Source organism: Carassius auratus, linkage group LG49B (genome assembly GCF_003368295.1).
Source record: "Carassius auratus strain Wakin linkage group LG49B, ASM336829v1, whole genome shotgun sequence".
Taxonomy (NCBI): Eukaryota; Metazoa; Chordata; class Actinopteri; order Cypriniformes; family Cyprinidae; genus Carassius; species Carassius auratus.
This window is the reverse complement of record NC_039301.1, coordinates 327,476-346,821: the sequence shown is the minus strand read 5'-3', so window position 1 is coordinate 346,821 and position 19,346 is coordinate 327,476. Positions and strand designations below refer to the sequence as shown.

At 35.3% G+C, this 19,346-nt stretch overlaps 1 protein-coding gene across 16 annotated transcripts in view; it reads right to left on the bottom strand.

Moving 5' to 3' along the window:
• LOC113068748 (receptor-type tyrosine-protein phosphatase mu-like) overlaps positions 1–19,346 on the bottom strand; it is a 156,291-nt gene that overhangs the window by 98,809 nt on the left and 38,136 nt on the right. For all 16 annotated transcript variants that reach the window (XM_026241593.1, XM_026241596.1, XM_026241599.1 and 13 more), the window contains exons 3-4: positions 6,449–6,723; positions 1,420–1,498 (exon numbers count right to left, since the gene is read on the bottom strand). In XM_026241593.1, coding sequence (XP_026097378.1) covers positions 1,420–1,498; positions 6,449–6,723 — 354 coding nt within the window. The remainder of the gene's footprint in view (positions 1–1,419; positions 1,499–6,448; positions 6,724–19,346) is intronic.

Genomic DNA, 19,346 nt, shown 5'->3' with positions numbered 1-19,346 from the left:
TGATGCATTTACTTGGGAATAATGTGATTTCACATGAAACCGGAGTTTGAGAACAAACGAGGGAAGAGAGATGGAGAGAACGACTAAGAGTGATGAATAACAGACGAGGAGAGATGGATGAGCAGGTGAAAGAGTGAAGGTCAAACATCAGACGCTCACAGAAACATCACTGAAAACCAAATGTGCTTTCATTTATCAGCTGATGAACCACGTTATACAAGACATTTAAAAACGATTATTAATTATAAGATCATGATGCTGTATGACTTCATATCTGTCACGATCAACTGCTGTTTATGGAAACTGATCCTTACAAAAGCACCAGTGGAGCTTCTGCATTTAAGGAACCAGTAAAGTTTAAAGTACTAAAATAACTCCAATTAAAATATACTGAAAACTGAAAAATACATTTAAAAACCTAAAGTAAAAACCCAAACCTATGGGACACACACACACACACACACATATATATATATAATTTAAATATATATCCCTAAGTAGCTTTACTCTGGCTTTAACTTTTTTTTCCTATGTATTATGCTGTCTTGAATTATTATTTGGTTTGAACTGACATATTTTCCTATGCATTTACATTCAATATGTCCATACATTTTTGTCTTCTTTTATTATCATTCTAAATTATATTAATTATTTGCTGGTTTTCAGTAGAGGGCTTTATTATAATGTAAAGGTGCAATACAAATCTAATTTATTATATAATAATAATTTAAAAAAATTACAAAAAGCACACATGAATAACAAAAAAAAAAACTAAAATAAAAACATAAAAATTTAAAATAAAATTAATTCAAAATATAAATACATATATATTTATAATAATTAATAAATGATCTATAAGTACATAACAAATAATATTAACATTAATTTTTCTAACTCAAAGCATCATATTTCTCAAATAACTCAAAGCGTCAATACAGAGCACAAGTCTTATGGGTGATGATACTTCAATGGGTTTTAGTGTCTTTCTAAAGCTTTAGTTTCTTGTAAATACATGGGAAACATGAACAGAAGAAAGTCCCAGAGGTTTAGAACAGCGTGAAGAAGAGTAAATAATGATTTTGAAATGTTAGACCGGATGAATCACCTACAGCAGCTTTAGTTAACATTAACTAACCCACACAACCTCAGAGGCATCAGCTAAAAAGGAAGAAAGTAGCGAAATAAAAACGAGTGACTACCAAACGGGTGAAAGTGACTCACACTGGCGAGTGATAAGTGTTTGTGATCATCTGAGCTCACAGAGGAACACAGAGAGCAGAGGGGATTGTGGGATTGCAGTGTTTGGTGACTCTGTTCTTTAATCTGCTTTCAAAGGAAGCGTGTCTGTCGTCGGTTCTGTGTGGCAGCAGCAGATAGTGAAGCCCTGTGACCCTAATGTTCATGTCTCATGACACTTACTGCACTGATGGCCCTGACGTGAGATTCCTCTGATGGCCAGCAGACCCCGTTCACCAGACGCCACCACCTCAAACACCAGCTGAAACCAGAGACACAGAGACAGAGAGTCAGGCGGAGAAGAACCTTCCAAAAACATCATTTTCAGAGATTCATAACAGAATTTAAAACGAGACACTTCAGAGGCAAAACAAGTGTGTTTTCATGCTCTGGTCAGTTTTGATTCTATATGTCTTCTTTCAGACTAGTGGAAAGCACACACATTTAAGTGCTAATTTTAATGCATTTTGTCCATTTACGTCTGTAGATTTAAATTCCAATACAATATCTAAAAGTTTTATCTCCACTTCAGCAGCTTTTACACACACCAAAACTTAGAGTTTTATTCCTCTCTATATTCTGAAGGTTTTTACTGAAGGGTTTGTTCATATATCATTCACACTGATTTATACAGCATTTTGTTTCTGAAAACATGATGAAAATGCATACTTTTTAAAAGCTGCAAGTTTTATCTCCACTTCAGCAGCTCTTACAAACAACAAAACTTAGAGTTTTATTCCTCTCTATATTCTGAAGGTTTTTACTGAGGGGTTTGTTTAAATATCATTTACACTGGTTTATATGAGATTTTATTTCTAAAAACACAGCAAAAATGCATATTTTTAAAGACTTTGAATTTTTTTCTCCACTTCATCAGCACTTACATACACCAAAACATACAGTTTTATTCCCATCCATATTCTGAAGGTTTTTACTGAGGGGTTTGTTCATATATCATTCACATTAGTTTATATGAGATTTTATTTCTAAAAACACAGCGAAATTGCATTATTTTTAAAGGCTGTGAATTTTTATCTCCACTTCAGCAGCACTTACACACACCAAAACTTAGAGTTTTATTCCTCTCTATATTCTGTAGGTTTTTACTGAGGGGTTTGTTCATATATCATTCACGCTGATTTATACAGCATTTTGTTTCTGAAAACATGATGAAAATGCATACTTTTTAAAAGCTGCGAGGTTTATCTCCACTTCAGCAACACTTACAAACAACAAATCTTAAAGTTTTATTCCTCTCTATATTCTGAAGGTTTTTAATGAGGGGTTTGTTCATATATCATTCACATTGGTTTATATGAGATTTTATTTCTAAAAACACAGCGAAAATGCATATTTTTAATGGCTGTGAGTTTTTATCTCCACTTCAGCAGCACTTATGTACATTAAAATTTGAGAGTGTTATTCCAATCTATATTCTGAAGGTTTTTACTGAAGGGTTTGTTCATATAATCATTCACACTGGTATTATATGTCAGTTTATTTAAAAAGAATATGGTTAAAATGCATACTTTTTAAAAGCTTCGAGTTTTATCTTCACTTCAGCAGCACTTACAAACACAAAAACTTACAATTTTATTCCTCTCTACATTCTGAAGGTCTTTACTGAGGGGTTTGTTCAAATGTCATTCAACCTGGTTTATAGGGGATTTTATTTCTCAAAACACAGCGAAAATGTATATATTTTTAAAGGCCGTGAATTTTTATCTCCACTTCAGCAGAACTTGCATACACTAAAACTTATAGTTTTATTCCTATCTATATTCTGAAGACTTTTACTGAGGGGTTTGTTCATATCATTCATACTAAATTATATAACTCTTTATCCTTAAAAACATGCAGTATTTGCCTGTAGTGTCTCCAAATAAAATGCAATATCAAAAAGTTGTGACTTTTATTTTAAAAAGCAAACAGGCTTTAGTTTATATCCCAGTTGTGTTTTGCTACTTTCCATTGCTAGTTAGTATTAAAGAAAGAAGAAAAGCTTTATCAATCTAGGAAGCATATTATTAGACAGAAATCTGTGTAGTGTAACAACGTAATCAAATATATGTTGGGAACTGCAAATATTACATTTGTTAAATTTGTTTTAGACTTCATGGGGTGCTTAAAGTTTTTAGCTAAAGTCAAAATAAGTATCAGGAAATTGTTGGTGCAGATCCATATAGGCCTGTGATTCTTACAGGAAGTGATGGGACTGAGTTTGCATGTCGAGTCGTCTGTCGTTTGGAGCACCAGTAAGCGTTTCTCTGATCACACGGGAAACAACAGGTTAAAGCCAAACGCTCAGATTACATGAACGCTGACATCAGGCAGCCCTGCGGCAGTGTGCTCCTCCTGTCATGTTCTCCTCCTCCTCATATTGTGCGTGGAGGATCTTGTGCCTGTGCCAGAGCTGAAGACACAGCAGGAGCTCCAGAGACGCTCCAGTGCTTAACAGGGCCAAAAGTCCTGACATCATCACAGACCAAACATAACACAATACTGCACTTACTGAATACTAAACGCATGAGGGTTTGCAAATCTGATTCTGATGAAAAACACAGACGTCTACAGAAATCACACAATGATTCTGCAGTATCATCAACACTGCCTGCATGTAATACGATATAAGCTTTTCCTCTTTTTTTCCATTGGACAAGACCAAAAACATATCAGATGATATCACCATGATAATTTCCTGAATCTAAAATATTACATATTATCATAGTTATGTACCATGATGTTTATTATGACATAAAACCTATTTAAAATTATACATTATATTTTCATTTTTGATGAGATATGAGATTAGGTTTTCAGGTAGGTTCAGGTAAAAATAGAAATTAAATAATCAAATGAAAAGCAAATTGAATTAAATATACAATGATATTTGTATTTGTTGTTTGCTCGTTTGTTTTTTCATTAAGCAGGATAATTAGGTTGCTGTCACTTTAAGACCAAATGCACGGTCTGTTTTACTGGATCAATTTATAAACATAAAATGAAGTATGTTAACAAATACAACAATAGTTTCAGTCTGTACAGGAATATCTGAGATTCATATTTTTAATATGCTTTTCTTTTATTTTGATCTGATGAATATTGTGGCTAAAATGAAAACTTTCTGCCAACTTTCTGAATAAAACAGACAAGAAGAACCTGATCTCAATTCTTTTCTAATTACATAATTAATCTCATGTAAAAGTTTAGTTTGTTTCAGTGGGTTTTGGATGCAAACGACCTTTCGGTTACGCCCATCAGAGCACCAAATGACACACGATGTTAATGATTGCAACTCAAACACCGTTTAGAAAACGAATAGCATTTATCTTCAGCGTATGAGTGTGATCCCCATTGTTCTCGTGTTTATTTGAGAGTCGTTTTTCAAAAGACTCAAGCCGCATCTGTTTGTCAATCAGCATTAAACACAGTTTCTCGCGGTCTTCCGCTCCGCAGGAACAAAGCAGAGGTCAGAGGTCATGTGTGCATCCTCCATCTCACCTGTGCATTAAAAATATCCAGCATGAAAAGGTCACGGCAGGACGAGACCGACACAATTCACATGCTCAATCTATGCTGTCAATGAGCGTGATGCAATTAGTCGTTGTGCACTAGAAGAAAAGCCCAACAGGAGATAAAACACAAACCCTGTAATTACAAAGTAAGAGAGCGGAGAATTTTTCCTGTACCAGGTGGTTTCATCTTGACAAACTCTTAAGATACAGTGCAATTACACAAACCTGCAATTAGCCTAGCATCGCTAATTAGCCACAGCCCAGAAGAATTGGAGATTGCATTGTTAATCTCTGCTTGTATTAAAAAGTCACATTGGCATTTCTCAGCAATTAAGTGCGTGTCGTGTGAGGATGGAGATGCGGTTCTTGTCTCTCGGCAGATGCTGCTCATTTCTCTGAGGACTTCTGGATGCTTTTGTTGTCAGTTGTCCAGCAGTCTCTCGCGGGAGAGCCACATGTTTGACGAGCGTGTCTGAGCATCAGGGTTATTTGTTAGTGTGAGGACGCTGATGCTGATGATAAAAACATGAAGTGTGCTCCCAATGGAAGAGAAATCACACATCAGATTCAACACTGAGAGTCTCTACTGTTTCTCAGCTGTTTCTCCTGAGAAAAAGAGCTCAGGAGTCTCGCATGAGTCTGCTCCTGAGTTTCACAAGAGATCTCAACGATGCTGTGCTTTGATTTGACAAGAGAGTGAAGCGTGCGATCAAAACTCTCAGTTTCAAGTTGAAGGAGCACAGAGCAGAAGAAGTGTTTGGGAAACTGGTTTCAAAATAATGGCAATTTGCTTTTAAATTAAATACTGACTCAGAATCTAGATACTTTAAGTAAATAAAAAAAATGTTAATGGATAAGAATAAAATACAACAAACCAAATTACTCTTTATGAATAAATGAGTCATTGAATCATTCACTGAACCCATTAGAACACAACAGTGAATCATTCAGAAGCAAACCAAGTTACTGTCTATATGTGTGAGTCATTGAATCATTCACTGAACCAATCATAGAACTCAACAGTGAATCATTTGGAAACAAACCAAATTACTCTTTATGAATAAATGAGTCATTGAATCATTCACTGAACCCATTAGAACACAACAGTGAATCATTCAGAAGCAAACCAAGTTACTGTCTATATGTGTGAGTCATTGAATCATTCACTGAACCAATCATAGAACTCAACAGTGAATCATTTGGAAGCAAACCAGATTACTGTCTATGATTTGAGTCATTGAATCATTCACTGAACCAATCATAGAACACAACAGTGAATCATTCAGAAGCAAACCAAGTTACTGTCTATATGTGTGAGTCATTGAATCATTCACTGAACCAATCATAGAACTCAACAGTGAATCATTTGGAAGCAAACCAAATTACTGTCTATGATTTGAGTCATTGAATCATTCACTGAACCAATTGGAACAAAACGATGATTCACTCAGGAACAAACCAAATGACTGTCTTCAAAACAAACTCATTTGTGAGGCCGATGGAAAAGCATTTAATTGAAAATTAACATAACTTCCTCTATTAATTAAGGCGGTGGCAGTGCATGGAGCAGCAGGTGTTGAGTTGAACATGAGCCACTTTGTAGGTTTGTGTCAAGTGCAACAGAAGACTGAATTAATTAATGAGGTGGGCCGCAGTGTTTGATGACAGAATTTGCTGTGGAATGAACACATTCTCACCTGGTAGAAATTGGGCCAGAAGGTGCTGATGGCCAGCTCCACCTGCTGCCACTTCTGTAAGGAAGGTTCGGATGAGTTCCACACAGCGAAGCCCAGAGGATTACTGTTCTCCTTGACGTAGATGAGCAGCTGACCGGGACTGGACCCCTCTCGACCGGTGGCGTAATACTGGAATATGACGCAGTGGGTGTCGTTCTCTTTGAACTGCGGCATGTAGAGCTGCGCTCGCTGACCGGACGACCGTCCCGAGGTGTTCACCATCATGACCGCTGAACCTGACGACAGGAAATCACAAACATTACAAGCTGAAAATACCACACGCAACAGTGCAAACTAATCAGAAACGTCCATTTATACATATGTGAATTTTCCTCGCTGTAAATTATAACATTGATCACTAAATCAATCAAGAAAGCATAGGATGCTCAAGTGGGCAATGGTGATAGAATTTTAATCTACAACCTTTCAATTAGTTTAAACTCAATCATAGTTTAATAGTTAAAAAAAATCAACCATTTAAATTAATATATATATTAGATTTGAATTTTATTTTAAAGTTTTAATAATATTGACCATTTAAATTTGTTATTTATATATTTGACATAATTTTAGTTAAAATGTTTGTAATTTTGCTGTGTCAATTGTATTTTTTATACGTCTATATATTTTTCATAAATTTTATTTCAGTTTTACTTTTTCTTTCAGCACTTTAACTTTAAAGGAACATTTAAGTCGAAGTGCAAAAACGAAAACTATAAATTTGTACATATATATATATATATATATACACACGCAAACAAGTATTTTATTTCAATTAGATGCCATGGCAATATTAAACAAATTTTTACTAAGTATTAAAAAACTAAACTAAAAACAATTTTTTTTGTTACATAACACAAAATAAACATCAACTTGAATAAAATAAAATATTACAAAAATTATTAATTATTTTATTCCAGTTAGTTGCCAAAGTTAAAAAAATCTAAATAAAATGTCCTTTTTTAAGTCAAGTTTTTAAGTATCTAGTATTTTCTTTAATGCTGTTACCTGACGTAAAACATCAATTCAATTTATATGTTTTTTTTTTATTACTTTGGTTAACATTTATTTTATGTCAAGTAACAAAAATGTTTTTATGGTTTTAGTTTTAGTTCCATTGCTCAAATATTCAGAATAAATCATCTTCCTGACATTATTATCCACCCCACAAACACTCATCATGTGTCGAGTGTGTCAGCGCCGGTTTGTGTTCACAGGAAGTGACGTAATACTGACGAGCCGAGTGCAGTCCCTGGACAAACGCATCACTTCCTCTTAGTGTGTCCATGTGTGTAACAGTTCAGCATGAGGTGTGTGAAGCGAAAGGGTTAATGAGTAGCTTCTGTTCTGTCACATCAGAGCAGCTCTCGACAGAAAGCAGATGTCGACTTGAGAGCCGTGTGTTTGTCCAGAGCGACTGAAGCTCATTTAACCCTCATTTACACCGGACGAACTGGAGCAGATGTGTTGTTTTTCATGCAGCAGGTCTGAACTCTGAGGTGGTGACTCTACTGTCACGATGAGCTCATTACTGAATCTGCTGACACACACACAACACTGTATGCATCAGCTCTCCATAACCTCACATCTGTGAGCGTGCGTGCAGAACACAATACTAGCTCAACACTAAATCCTGTACGCGCTCCTTCACAATCAGACTTTCACACCAAAATGTTGCATGAAAGTCCACATGCTTCTGAAACAGATGCATGTTAGCATTCGATTCCGAGTGGAAAGAAGATACAGAATGATTTGGTGACAGTAGACCCACAAAATCGTTTATAGCACGTTTTCTGCAGCCCGACCTCCTGCAATATGCTATCTGAACCAATCAGAATGCAGCGCACCTAAATGGAGCGTGAGAACAGCAGACCGGGCACTGGTCTATGTAACTCCAGGTTCACACACTCCGTCCGTGGTGTGTATTTTTTTTAGAGCCCATGTTAATGGAGCAGAGCGTTCACACTGCATGCGGTAAAAGATGCAAAAGATGTGAACAGGAAAGGTCAGAAACTGCTACAATGTGCTCTATGACCAATGCATGGCAAATATATAAATATACATATATATTTTTGCCATACGTCTAGACATATTGACACACCTTTACTTGGTGATTATTTTGACTTATTTCTGTTGTAGAGACATGTTACAACATTTTTTTTTAAAACTCTAATTGTTTTTTTTTTTATATGTTTCCAATTCATAAATTTCAATGCATTTATGATTGTAAAGAATGTCTGTGTGTCAAAATCGTGAGTAAAATTTAAAAAAAAATTGTCCATATCGCACAGCCCTATAAAGCACAGTGGTGCACAGTTAGTGATCAGAAGTGGGTCGAAGCGTGTGAAGAGCAGATAGATCGATAACACACCTGTGAGGGTTCTGAACGTCTGTGTGTTTGGGTTAAAAGCCTCTGTTTCAGCACATTAGAAGTTCAGTCTGATGTCTGAGAATCAGATTCATGAGCGGAGCATCAGAGCATCATCCACCATTTTCTTGTTGGAAGCTTGTCAATTAAAAATATCATGGTGGAACTAATTAGTGTTGATCAAAATAAGTCGTTAAACTTCTTTAGGGTTAGTAATTATGATTCCTGAACTCATTAAGAATGAATTTCCCAGAGGCACTTGAAGGCAGCATGAGCTCCAGCTACGAAACCTCATTCTGATGAGCTTACTTTCAAAATCTTCTTTAATTTTAAAATAAATATACTTTAATACACGATAAAACTTCAAACACAGATCCGTAAGATCTTTGTTTCCCAAATCCTGCCAAACTTTCCCAGTCCGTACCTGCCCGGACAGCTGTATATACTGTATAATTACACACACACTTCACACGCAGAGCCGTGTCTGTGTTATCACTGAAACACACGCGTGTTTGGTCTTGTCTCGTGTGTTTCCCGTGTGTCACGTCGAGATCGCAGGTTGAGTGTCAGATTCACTCCTGATCTCTCACAGCCCGGGGAGAGAAACCCCATCATTCACTCGTTCACACACACACACTAATATCTGCAGAAACCACAGCCTGGAGGAGCGAGGAGGACAAACTGAAAGATTGAATGTTTAATAAAGGGATCGTTCAGCCAAAAACCATTCTGTCATCATTCCCTCAACCTCCTGTCATCTCAAACCCATACGACATTCATTCATATATCTCAAATTTCATTTAAACTAGAGACGTTTGTCTGAGATGAATGACAGAAGACTGCTAACAGACACCGGATAAAAACCTTCCTGAAAATACCAGCGCTCTCGTAATACAGTGACAACAAAAACAAATTAATAACCATCTGAATTTCATTCATTAGACTAAATATCATCAGAGCAACTCGTGCACAAACACTTTACTCTGGAAGTCTGCTTCTTCCTCCACTGAATAACAACACAAGTTTTTAATCTCACACATCTGACTTTATCTCTCGAAATTGTGAGTTTCTATCACACAAATACGGATTGGGAGATAAAACATTGTAAGAAACAGGCTTCCATACTTTAAAAATCCAAACATCTGACAGAGAGAAATGTATAAAAACAGATCCCATAATGAACATGGAAAAAAATAGATTACTTAATGCATTACTGATTAAAAATAACACTGTAGTTAGTACAAAATTGTAGTTAGTAATGTAATCTGTTGGATCATGTTTATTAGGTAATGTATTGACTACTTTTGTCATTGGAATACATTATGAATAAGTTCCTGCCATTGTGTGACTAATATGTAATCTATAAAAATAACTGTAGTCTGACTACAAGTATTTCACAATGCAATATAATCTAAGTACAAGTACTTAGTTTTTGGAATCTGATGATGATTATTGATATGTGGTTGCTAGGGTGTGCTTTAATGTTGTTGTTTAAATGTTGTTGCTAAGGGGTTCTAGGTGGTTGCCAGGGTGCACTGGGTGGTTGCCAGGGTATTTTTGTGCAGTCTGGAGTGAGAACAGTGACTGTGATCTCCTGTTCTATGGGATTCGTCACCTGTTTAATGGTCTAGCAGACCTAGAACCCCTTAATAATAACAACATAGAAACAACTACAGTACAGTACACCCTAGCAACCACACATCAATCATCTGGAACATCCAGAATCTCATAGAAACCACCAAAACACCTTAGCAACCTTGTAGAACCCCTTAACAATAACAACATGGAAATAACCTCAGTAGAGTACACCCTAGAAACCACATAAGAAACACCCAGAACCCCATAGCAACCACCTGGTACACCCTGGCAACCACCTAGAACCCCTTGACTACAACAACGAAACAACTGAAGTACAGTACATCCTAACAACCACACATCAATCACCTAGAACATCCTAGCAACTGCCCAGAAACTCATATAAACTATACAACAACCACCAATACACCTTAGCAACCACACAGAACCCCTTAACAACACCACAGAAACACCTACACTACAGTAAAACCTAGCAACCACATAAAAAACACCCAGAACCCCATAGAAACCACCCAGTCCACACTAATAACCACATCAAAACCATCAGCACCCGCTAGCAACCATGTAGAACCCCTTAACAATAACACTGAAACAACCACCAATACGCCTTAGCAACCATGTAGAACCCCTTAACAACAACAACAACAACAACAAGGAAATAACTTTAGTACAGTACAACCTAGAAACCACATAAGAAACACCCAGAATCCCATAGCAACCACCTGGTACACCCTGGCAACCACCTAGAACCCCTTAACAACAAAAACAACAACGAAACAACTACAGTATAGTACATCCTAGCAACCACACATCAATCACCTGGAACATCCTAGCAACTGCCTAGAAACTCAGTGCAACTATACAACAACCACCAATACACCTTAGCAACCAACCCCCTAGCAACCACACAGAACCCCTTAACAACAACACAGAAACAACTACACTACAGTAAAACCTAGCAACCACATATCAATCATTTGTAACGTCTAAGCAACTGCCCAGAAACCCCTAGAAACTACAGGACAACCACCAATACACCTTAGCAACTACCAGAACCAGTTAACAACAATGAATACACCCTAGCAACCATGTAAAAAACACCCAGAACCCCACAGAAACCATCCAGTCCACACTAGTCCAAACTAGAAGTTTTGAAGTATCTTCTCGCTTCTCCAGAAGCTGCTGAATCACATCAGCCTTCATTTCATCTGCATTGATCTCTGTGAATTATGGGATGGCAGATCTTGTTATGTTTGGCCTACTGTACAGAGTTACAAGGCGAAATTGAGTTAAAGCAGCAGAAGAGTCATGTTAACGCACCTTCCTGCTTCATTATGAGTTAATGCACTCGTCTCGTATCAGCTATCAGCTTCTGGGAGATGTTGAGTGGAAGCGGCTCCAGGAGAAATGCGCTGTAAGGTAATTACGCTCGCTCGGTGTATAATGGAGCTGGCAGCGGCGGTGTCTGACACACACCTGCTGTGTGTTGTTTGTGTAACTCATTAGACGGACTAAACGCTTCTCTCTTCATCCGTGGAGTAACGACTGCAATCTGCTGCTGATTCTCCTTACTGACAGTTTCTCAAACACACCGCTGCATTAACTCCGTTTGCTCCACACTTAATACCATGTTCTTTTGGACATTTACAACAGTAATACTCCTTTGCAAAACAGTACCGCGGTGGTCTCATTGTACAGTGATGGTGTCGATGCTAATACTATGGTACTTTGAAATACACCGTGGTGGTACTGATGTTGTTATCGTTTAATAGAACTAAAAATATTTCGTAATTGATTATAGAAATAAAATAAAATAAAAATGTTGCTTTGGTGAGTAACAAAAAATAAATAAAAAATAAAAAAAACAGTAAAATTACAAAAACTGAAATTAATTAAAAACTAATTAACAACAAAACAAACAGTAAAATTACTAAACCAAATTAATTAAAAGCTAAATAGAAATATTAAAATGTAACTTAAAATATTAATAATATACAATACAAAAATCAAATAAACCTGCATGGTACATGTGTAAAATACTTTTTAGATATTTTTTGTTTTAAAAAATAAAATAAAATAAAAAATAAGACAATTATTTATTTATTTATTTATTTATGAATTATTTTTTGAATAAATTTGAAATTATTAATTATAATTAAAATTATTTTGGCAACTAAACTAAATATGTTTAAATACAAAAATTACTAAAACTTAAAACTAGAAATACAAAATTAGAAATATTAAAAAAAATATTTTACAAAAGCACATAGCAATTAGAGTAAAAACTGAAAAGAATAATAAAAATATATAGTTAAATAACACTAAATGGAACATGTACAACATACCATGGTACTTTCTGGTTATATCATGGTTTTTCCTGGTAAAATGGAAATACCATGTTGCATGCATTAAGAAACCTTGGATTGTAAATAGAGAATATGAATAGAGTCATCACTCAGTGTGACTGCATCTACTCTAGTTCAGACTGAGATCGATCTGCACCTGAAATCAAAGACTATGATCACACCAGAGGATAAACAGAGCCAGCTCGGTGACCTTTGACCCGCTGGTGGCGTTAAAGAGGAAACATCATTAGGTAAAAGACGATCACAGATTGATGCAAACTATTCTGAAAGCAGATAATAATGGGATTGTTTCAGTGAAATGTGTTTCTGCCCTCGACAATGTGGCTCTCAGGAGCAATTAAGAGGAAGAGGCTTTTAAAAGCGACTGCTGCATTCCCATAAAGGGCAAAGCTCCGAAATCACATAAAACACAAGCTAAATGCTTTTTAGTGCTCAGTGCGGGGGAAAATAAATAAAGAGAGATTACATCTCTTCCAGGTTATCATGGAGCTGCAGTTAAACGCAGATGTCAGGATCTCAAGCTAATGAGGGGTTAATGGAAGATGCTGCAGCAGAGGCGTCTTCCAGGTCTTGTTCACTTCAATATTTAAACGAGATGCATGATTTAAGGTGGGATCGTCACTAGTGTGTTGTTGGACTGGTGTTAAAGCGTGTTAACGGGAATCACTAATGAGATTCCAGTAATCACACGGATCACTAACATCAACAACAGAGACACAACCAATGGATCAACAGAACATGACTGAACGCTGACAAGACGAGAGCTCCCAACATTTAACTCAAAGAAATAAAAAAAACACCAACATTAATTATTACAAATTCTCACTCAATATATTGCTGGTATTTAAGAGTTTTTAAATACAAATATATAAATAAAACAAATAAATAATAATCTTTATTAAGAATATTAAGTTAATAGCAATTTTTGTAAAAATATAATGATAAAAATATAATTACATTTAAAAGAAATAAAAATCATTTAAAAAATGTTATTCAAAAAAATGTTAAATGTATAAAACGAAAGAACAAAATTATACTATCACTTAGTATATAGCTGGATTTTAATAGTTCTTGTCAAAAAATAAAATTTAAAATTTAAATAATGTAAATATATAAACTAAATTAATTTATATTAATATTTAAATTATTAATTAAAGTTCATATCAATGTTTAAATAATAGTAATAAAATTAATATTATTTTACTTTTTTATTATTATTATAAATAACGTTGCAAAAAGTGCAACTCAATCATTATTGGCCCAAAATGAAAAAAAAAAAACGAAAAAAAAAACAAATTGCATGAAAAATAAATAAATATTATTATGTCTTAAATAAAGTTTATGTTAATATGTTTAGAATATATTAATAAAAAGTACACAATTAAAAATAATGTATCCATGAAAATGTATAAAGTAAAATTTAAAGGAAATAAAAAAATTTACATTTAAAAATTAAAATGACATGTTGGCTTCCAAATGAAATCAGGAAAATAGAGTGTTTCCAGAATGTTCTGCATTTCAACCCTAATGAAGCCGAACATGAGTGAATTAAAGCTCAAATGTGAGCTGGATGCAGTGCGGGTCTGCTCTGATCTGATGAATCGAGTGTCTGTTTCATTCACTGATAAGCAGACAAAGTTCCTTCTTCATTAACGAAGGCGTCACTAATCATTCCAGTCCACACACAGCCTGTCCGACCCATAATGCTTTGTGTCTCGCCGGCCTCGTTGAGTGTGAATAACACACCAGTGCTCTTGTGGAAGTAACACAATCAATGGCTTTCAGCAATAAACACTGATGTAACCTTGCGTTATCATTAACACACACACACACACACACACACCCGGCGAGCCGCTGATGAACATGTTTGTTGGGAATTATCCAGCGCTTCTTTTCCAATTTGTCGGTGCTGGGATTAGCGCGGGTCTCGGCGGTCCCGTACCGGACGCGCTCGCTCTGTTTATTGATTAACCTTCACATGTAAAGCAGGCTGTAAACTGAAGGTGGGCCGCAGGAAATGGGTTTCTGAGAGAGAGAGGGAATGATCAATTGTTGCCTGAGGGAAGCGTCTGCTAATAGAGTTAAGATGCATTTCAGTGAAAAACATGCATGAAGGAAACCAAGCTACACTAAAAATTCATGCAATTCAATTAAATCGTTTTATTAGTAATACTATATTAATAGTTGTTAATTATATTTTTATAAAAAGTAGAATTTTTTTTTTTAAACTAATTAAAAGTAAATATATATATATATTAATGTGTGTTAATAGAATATAAAATAAAACAAATGAAAAAAACAATTATAAAAATATAAATAAAATAAAAAATAACAAATAAAAATAAAAACATAACTTCATAGCTTCCAACTTAAGTTTGGATTTATTACCGTAATTTCTTTTTTTTTTTCTTTTTTTACACACACACACACACACACACACACACACACTCAAAATTGGTTTTAATATTTTAAAAAAGTACAATATATAAACTATTAAATAAAGACTTATTAATAATATATTAATAAAAAAATGTATGAAATAAAATAGAAAAATATTAAAGTTATATATAAAAATAAATTATAAATTAGCTTCCAAATCAAATCAGGAAATTAATAACCTTAAAGAAAGTTTTTACAATTTATATATATATATATATATATATATATATATATATATATATATATATATATATATATATATATATATATATATATATATATATATATTCAGGTATCAGGCCTAGAAAATAGATTTTTAAAAAATAATTTTACATAAATTAATATTTTAAAAGTAAAAAAAAAACTGTATATAAAACTGATCAAGGCTTGGTGATCTCATGCTCAGTAGACTGAGGAGGTTTCTGATTGGCCGGGAATCTGTCCAGCAGCCAATCAGCACTCTCTTCTGAATGACTGAAGAAAGCACGTGCTCTCTCTGCGCTCGGCATTCTGGGTAAGGGCCAGCGGGACTCTGAGCGCTCTTTATGTGCCGCTGTGGATCTGGCCGCGCTCCACGGCTCACAGACAGCTGTGCTGATCTTCTCTCTGTACTACGGTAAAAACAGAGAGCATTCAGACACAGCAGAGAAGCCTGCTCTCCGTCACAATAACACACTACACCTTTACACTACACCTAGAATCATATCTGATCATTTTTAATCCCAACATCAACTCTATTACTAATATGATTGCACTAAATGATAATTATATTATGAATTATACAATTTATTTCACTATTGTGTACAGATAGACAGAAGATAACGTGACTGATGCAAATGTGAAATGTTATTACAATTAAAAATAACCATGTTCCATTTGAATATGTTATAAAATCTAATATCTTATTGTAATCAAATACACATCAATACACATTACCAGATCCAAAATACAGTGAAAATTATTAGAATTTAAATGAACTTTTCTATTTGAATTTATTGTGTGATGTTATTTGTTTTCTGGTCAGCGCAAAGCTGAATTTAATTTTATCAAATTCATTTTATTTGATCAAAAATACAGTAAAAATATATTACATTTAAAAAAAAAAAATTCTATTTGAATATATTGTAAACTGTAATTTATTCCTGTGATACAAAGCTGAATTTTCAGCATCATAACTCCAACTCTACAATTATTACCTTGAGGAAACCATGGAAAAATAATAATACTTTTATTCATCAAGGACACAGTAAAGTGATCAAAAGTGCCGTTCTAATGTGACAAAAGCTCTCTATTTCAAATTAATTCTGTTCTTCTGAACTTTATATTCATCTGTGAATCCTGAAAATGTAAAATGCATCACATTTTACACAAAAATATTCTGTGTTCAACACTGATAATAATCAGAAATGTTTCTTGAGCAGTAAATCATCATATTATCATGATTTCTGAAGATCATAAATTACACTTTAACACAGATTCAAACAGAAAACAGATGATTTACATCAGAATAATATTTCACTATTTGTACGGTATTTTTGATCAAATAAATGCAGCTCTGGTGAGCAGAAGAGACTCTTTCAGGAACAGACGACACACACTCTGTCCTACAGAGACAGTCACAAACTGACCTCTGACCTCTGACCTCTGGAGCAGCAGAAGAGCAAACACACACACATCTGGCCTCCATCTGCACAAACACTGCATATTAAAGGAGAAGCACTGCAGAAAATGATTGGATCGTGGAAAAGTGTTGAACATTTAAATACATAATTAAATGTTTTAGAAATATGATGTATTTTATAATTATTTTGTGGTTTGTGACTCGGTTCTTGTTCAGCAGAAGCTGGAGAGATGATTCTGCGGTGGGTTGTGTTTTATAAGCCGGCGCGGGAACACTAGACGATTTAGAGAGACGTGACCCTGCAACAAATCACCTCTCCAACAGGACGGCGAGGCATCCCAGCATGCACTGCTGCACTCCTTCAGCTTCACTCTGTTCTAATCAATCCCAGCAAACAGCATCTCAAGCCGAGCGCCATAAAGACATAATGTGTGTCAGAGGCCTGTTTGTAGGCATCGGCGCGAGCAGATATGAGCCATAAATTGATACAGAGCCATAAATGGATATTTAATTAATACGGCGTGAACAGGGTGAGCGGGAGTTTCATTACACGCGTGTCGAGAGCTTTACCGCCGGCCGTAATTCTCCCGAGCGAGCGAGCGCAGGAATTGAACAGTCTGCCGCTGGGCTCCGCTCGGATACGACCCAGAAATCAGACGAGTTTAACCGCGGTCACGTGCCACCAGCGGGTTACAGGCCGTACTCTTCCCCACGTCCTGCAGAGATCCAGCATGATTCCCATCCGTCCTCATACAACCCAACACTACTGGCTCACAAACACTGGGAGTATGATGGGATTGATCTGATCCTAATTCTTCAAAGAAATAGTTCATAGTTAATTAATATAATATTACTATTTATTATTATTATTTTATGAACCATTGTGCAAAAACACCTCGTCTTTATACTACTACTACACAATAAAATTACTACTATTATTTTAAATAATTTTAAATAAATGTAAAAAAAATAATAATAATAAATGGCCATTTTCATTTATGGTATAAAACGTATATATATAAACCATAAAGTAGGTTTGGGAAAACATGTTCATAATGTGAATTATTTAATTATTCTTTTATATAAAATTTATTAAATTTACTTCTATTACTATATTATTATTATTATTATTATTGTTGTTGTTGCTATCTGTATTTATTTATTAAACCAGTGTAGAAGAACTATTACATTAATAATAATAATCCAATTATATATATATATATATATATATATATATATATATACACACACACACACACACACACACACACACACACACATACACATATGCATATACATACATACATATATAAATTAAAAATTATTATTAATATTTATTTATTAATTAAACCAGTGTAGAAAAACATATATAACAATAAATAATAATAAATTTATTTATTAATTTAAATATTTAGCCAGTGTAGAAGAACAGCTTATCTTAATAACAACAACAACAACAATAATCATTTGTATAATTTTATATAACATATATAACCCCCTCCCCCCTCCAGTCAGTGAGAATGTTTTGGAAATGTTCCCGGGTCATGGTGTAAAACATGTTGTACAGCCCTGATGTAACTGAATAAAAGCCTGTGATAGAGTCGATCCTCATATTCATCTGTCAGCGGGTGAGACGCTCCTCGAGAAACGAGCGGAAACATCTGGACAGAAACACGAGGGGCGTGTCCTGTTCCCGGCCTGATCGCCATGGAGACAGACATCTGGAAACAGTGTGGAAGTCTCTCTGAAATCTCCAAGACGACGTTTGGACTCTTATGATATACTTTAATGGGGCTTCTTCTGTTCTTCAGATACACAACTCTAGCTGACATGCACTGCGTGGAGAAGAAGAGTCAGCGACACTGGCGGAAATAAATCTGCTTTTCTGTGACTATTCCTTTTTGTTTTGTTTTTTAAGACCTTCGATGGTTCTTCAAAATACCACATATTTACTGAATTTATTAAAACGGCAACTATAATAAATACAAATTTTCAACCACACAATTTACAGAGTTTATTTTTCACGAGCGACGCAGGGGAAAAAATTAGAGAAATTCTGAACTTTATTCAAATGAGAGCCACAAGACAGCAGCCAATCACAGCTGAGCTGAACTCTGACCCGCTGTGATGTAATGAAGTCATTCTGATGCCCCGCTGGAGCCAATTAACCCCGACGACACCATCACAGCGGCACACACACACACACACCAGCGAGCCGGGCATTCTGGGATAATCTGGAGGAACAGACGGAGATCATGAACCATGTTCAGGATAACGTTCTTACAGTACTCACAAACACCAGAGGAAACAAGATCACGAACCACAGATTAAACACTAATGTGAGGAGGAGCACAGAACAGCAACATCCAATCACTGGCCGGCTGCTGCGAAACCCCGCCCATCTGAGATCTTAGCCAATCATCATTCTTCCCAGGACTCAACATCAAAGAAACATGTTCCGAGGAGCTC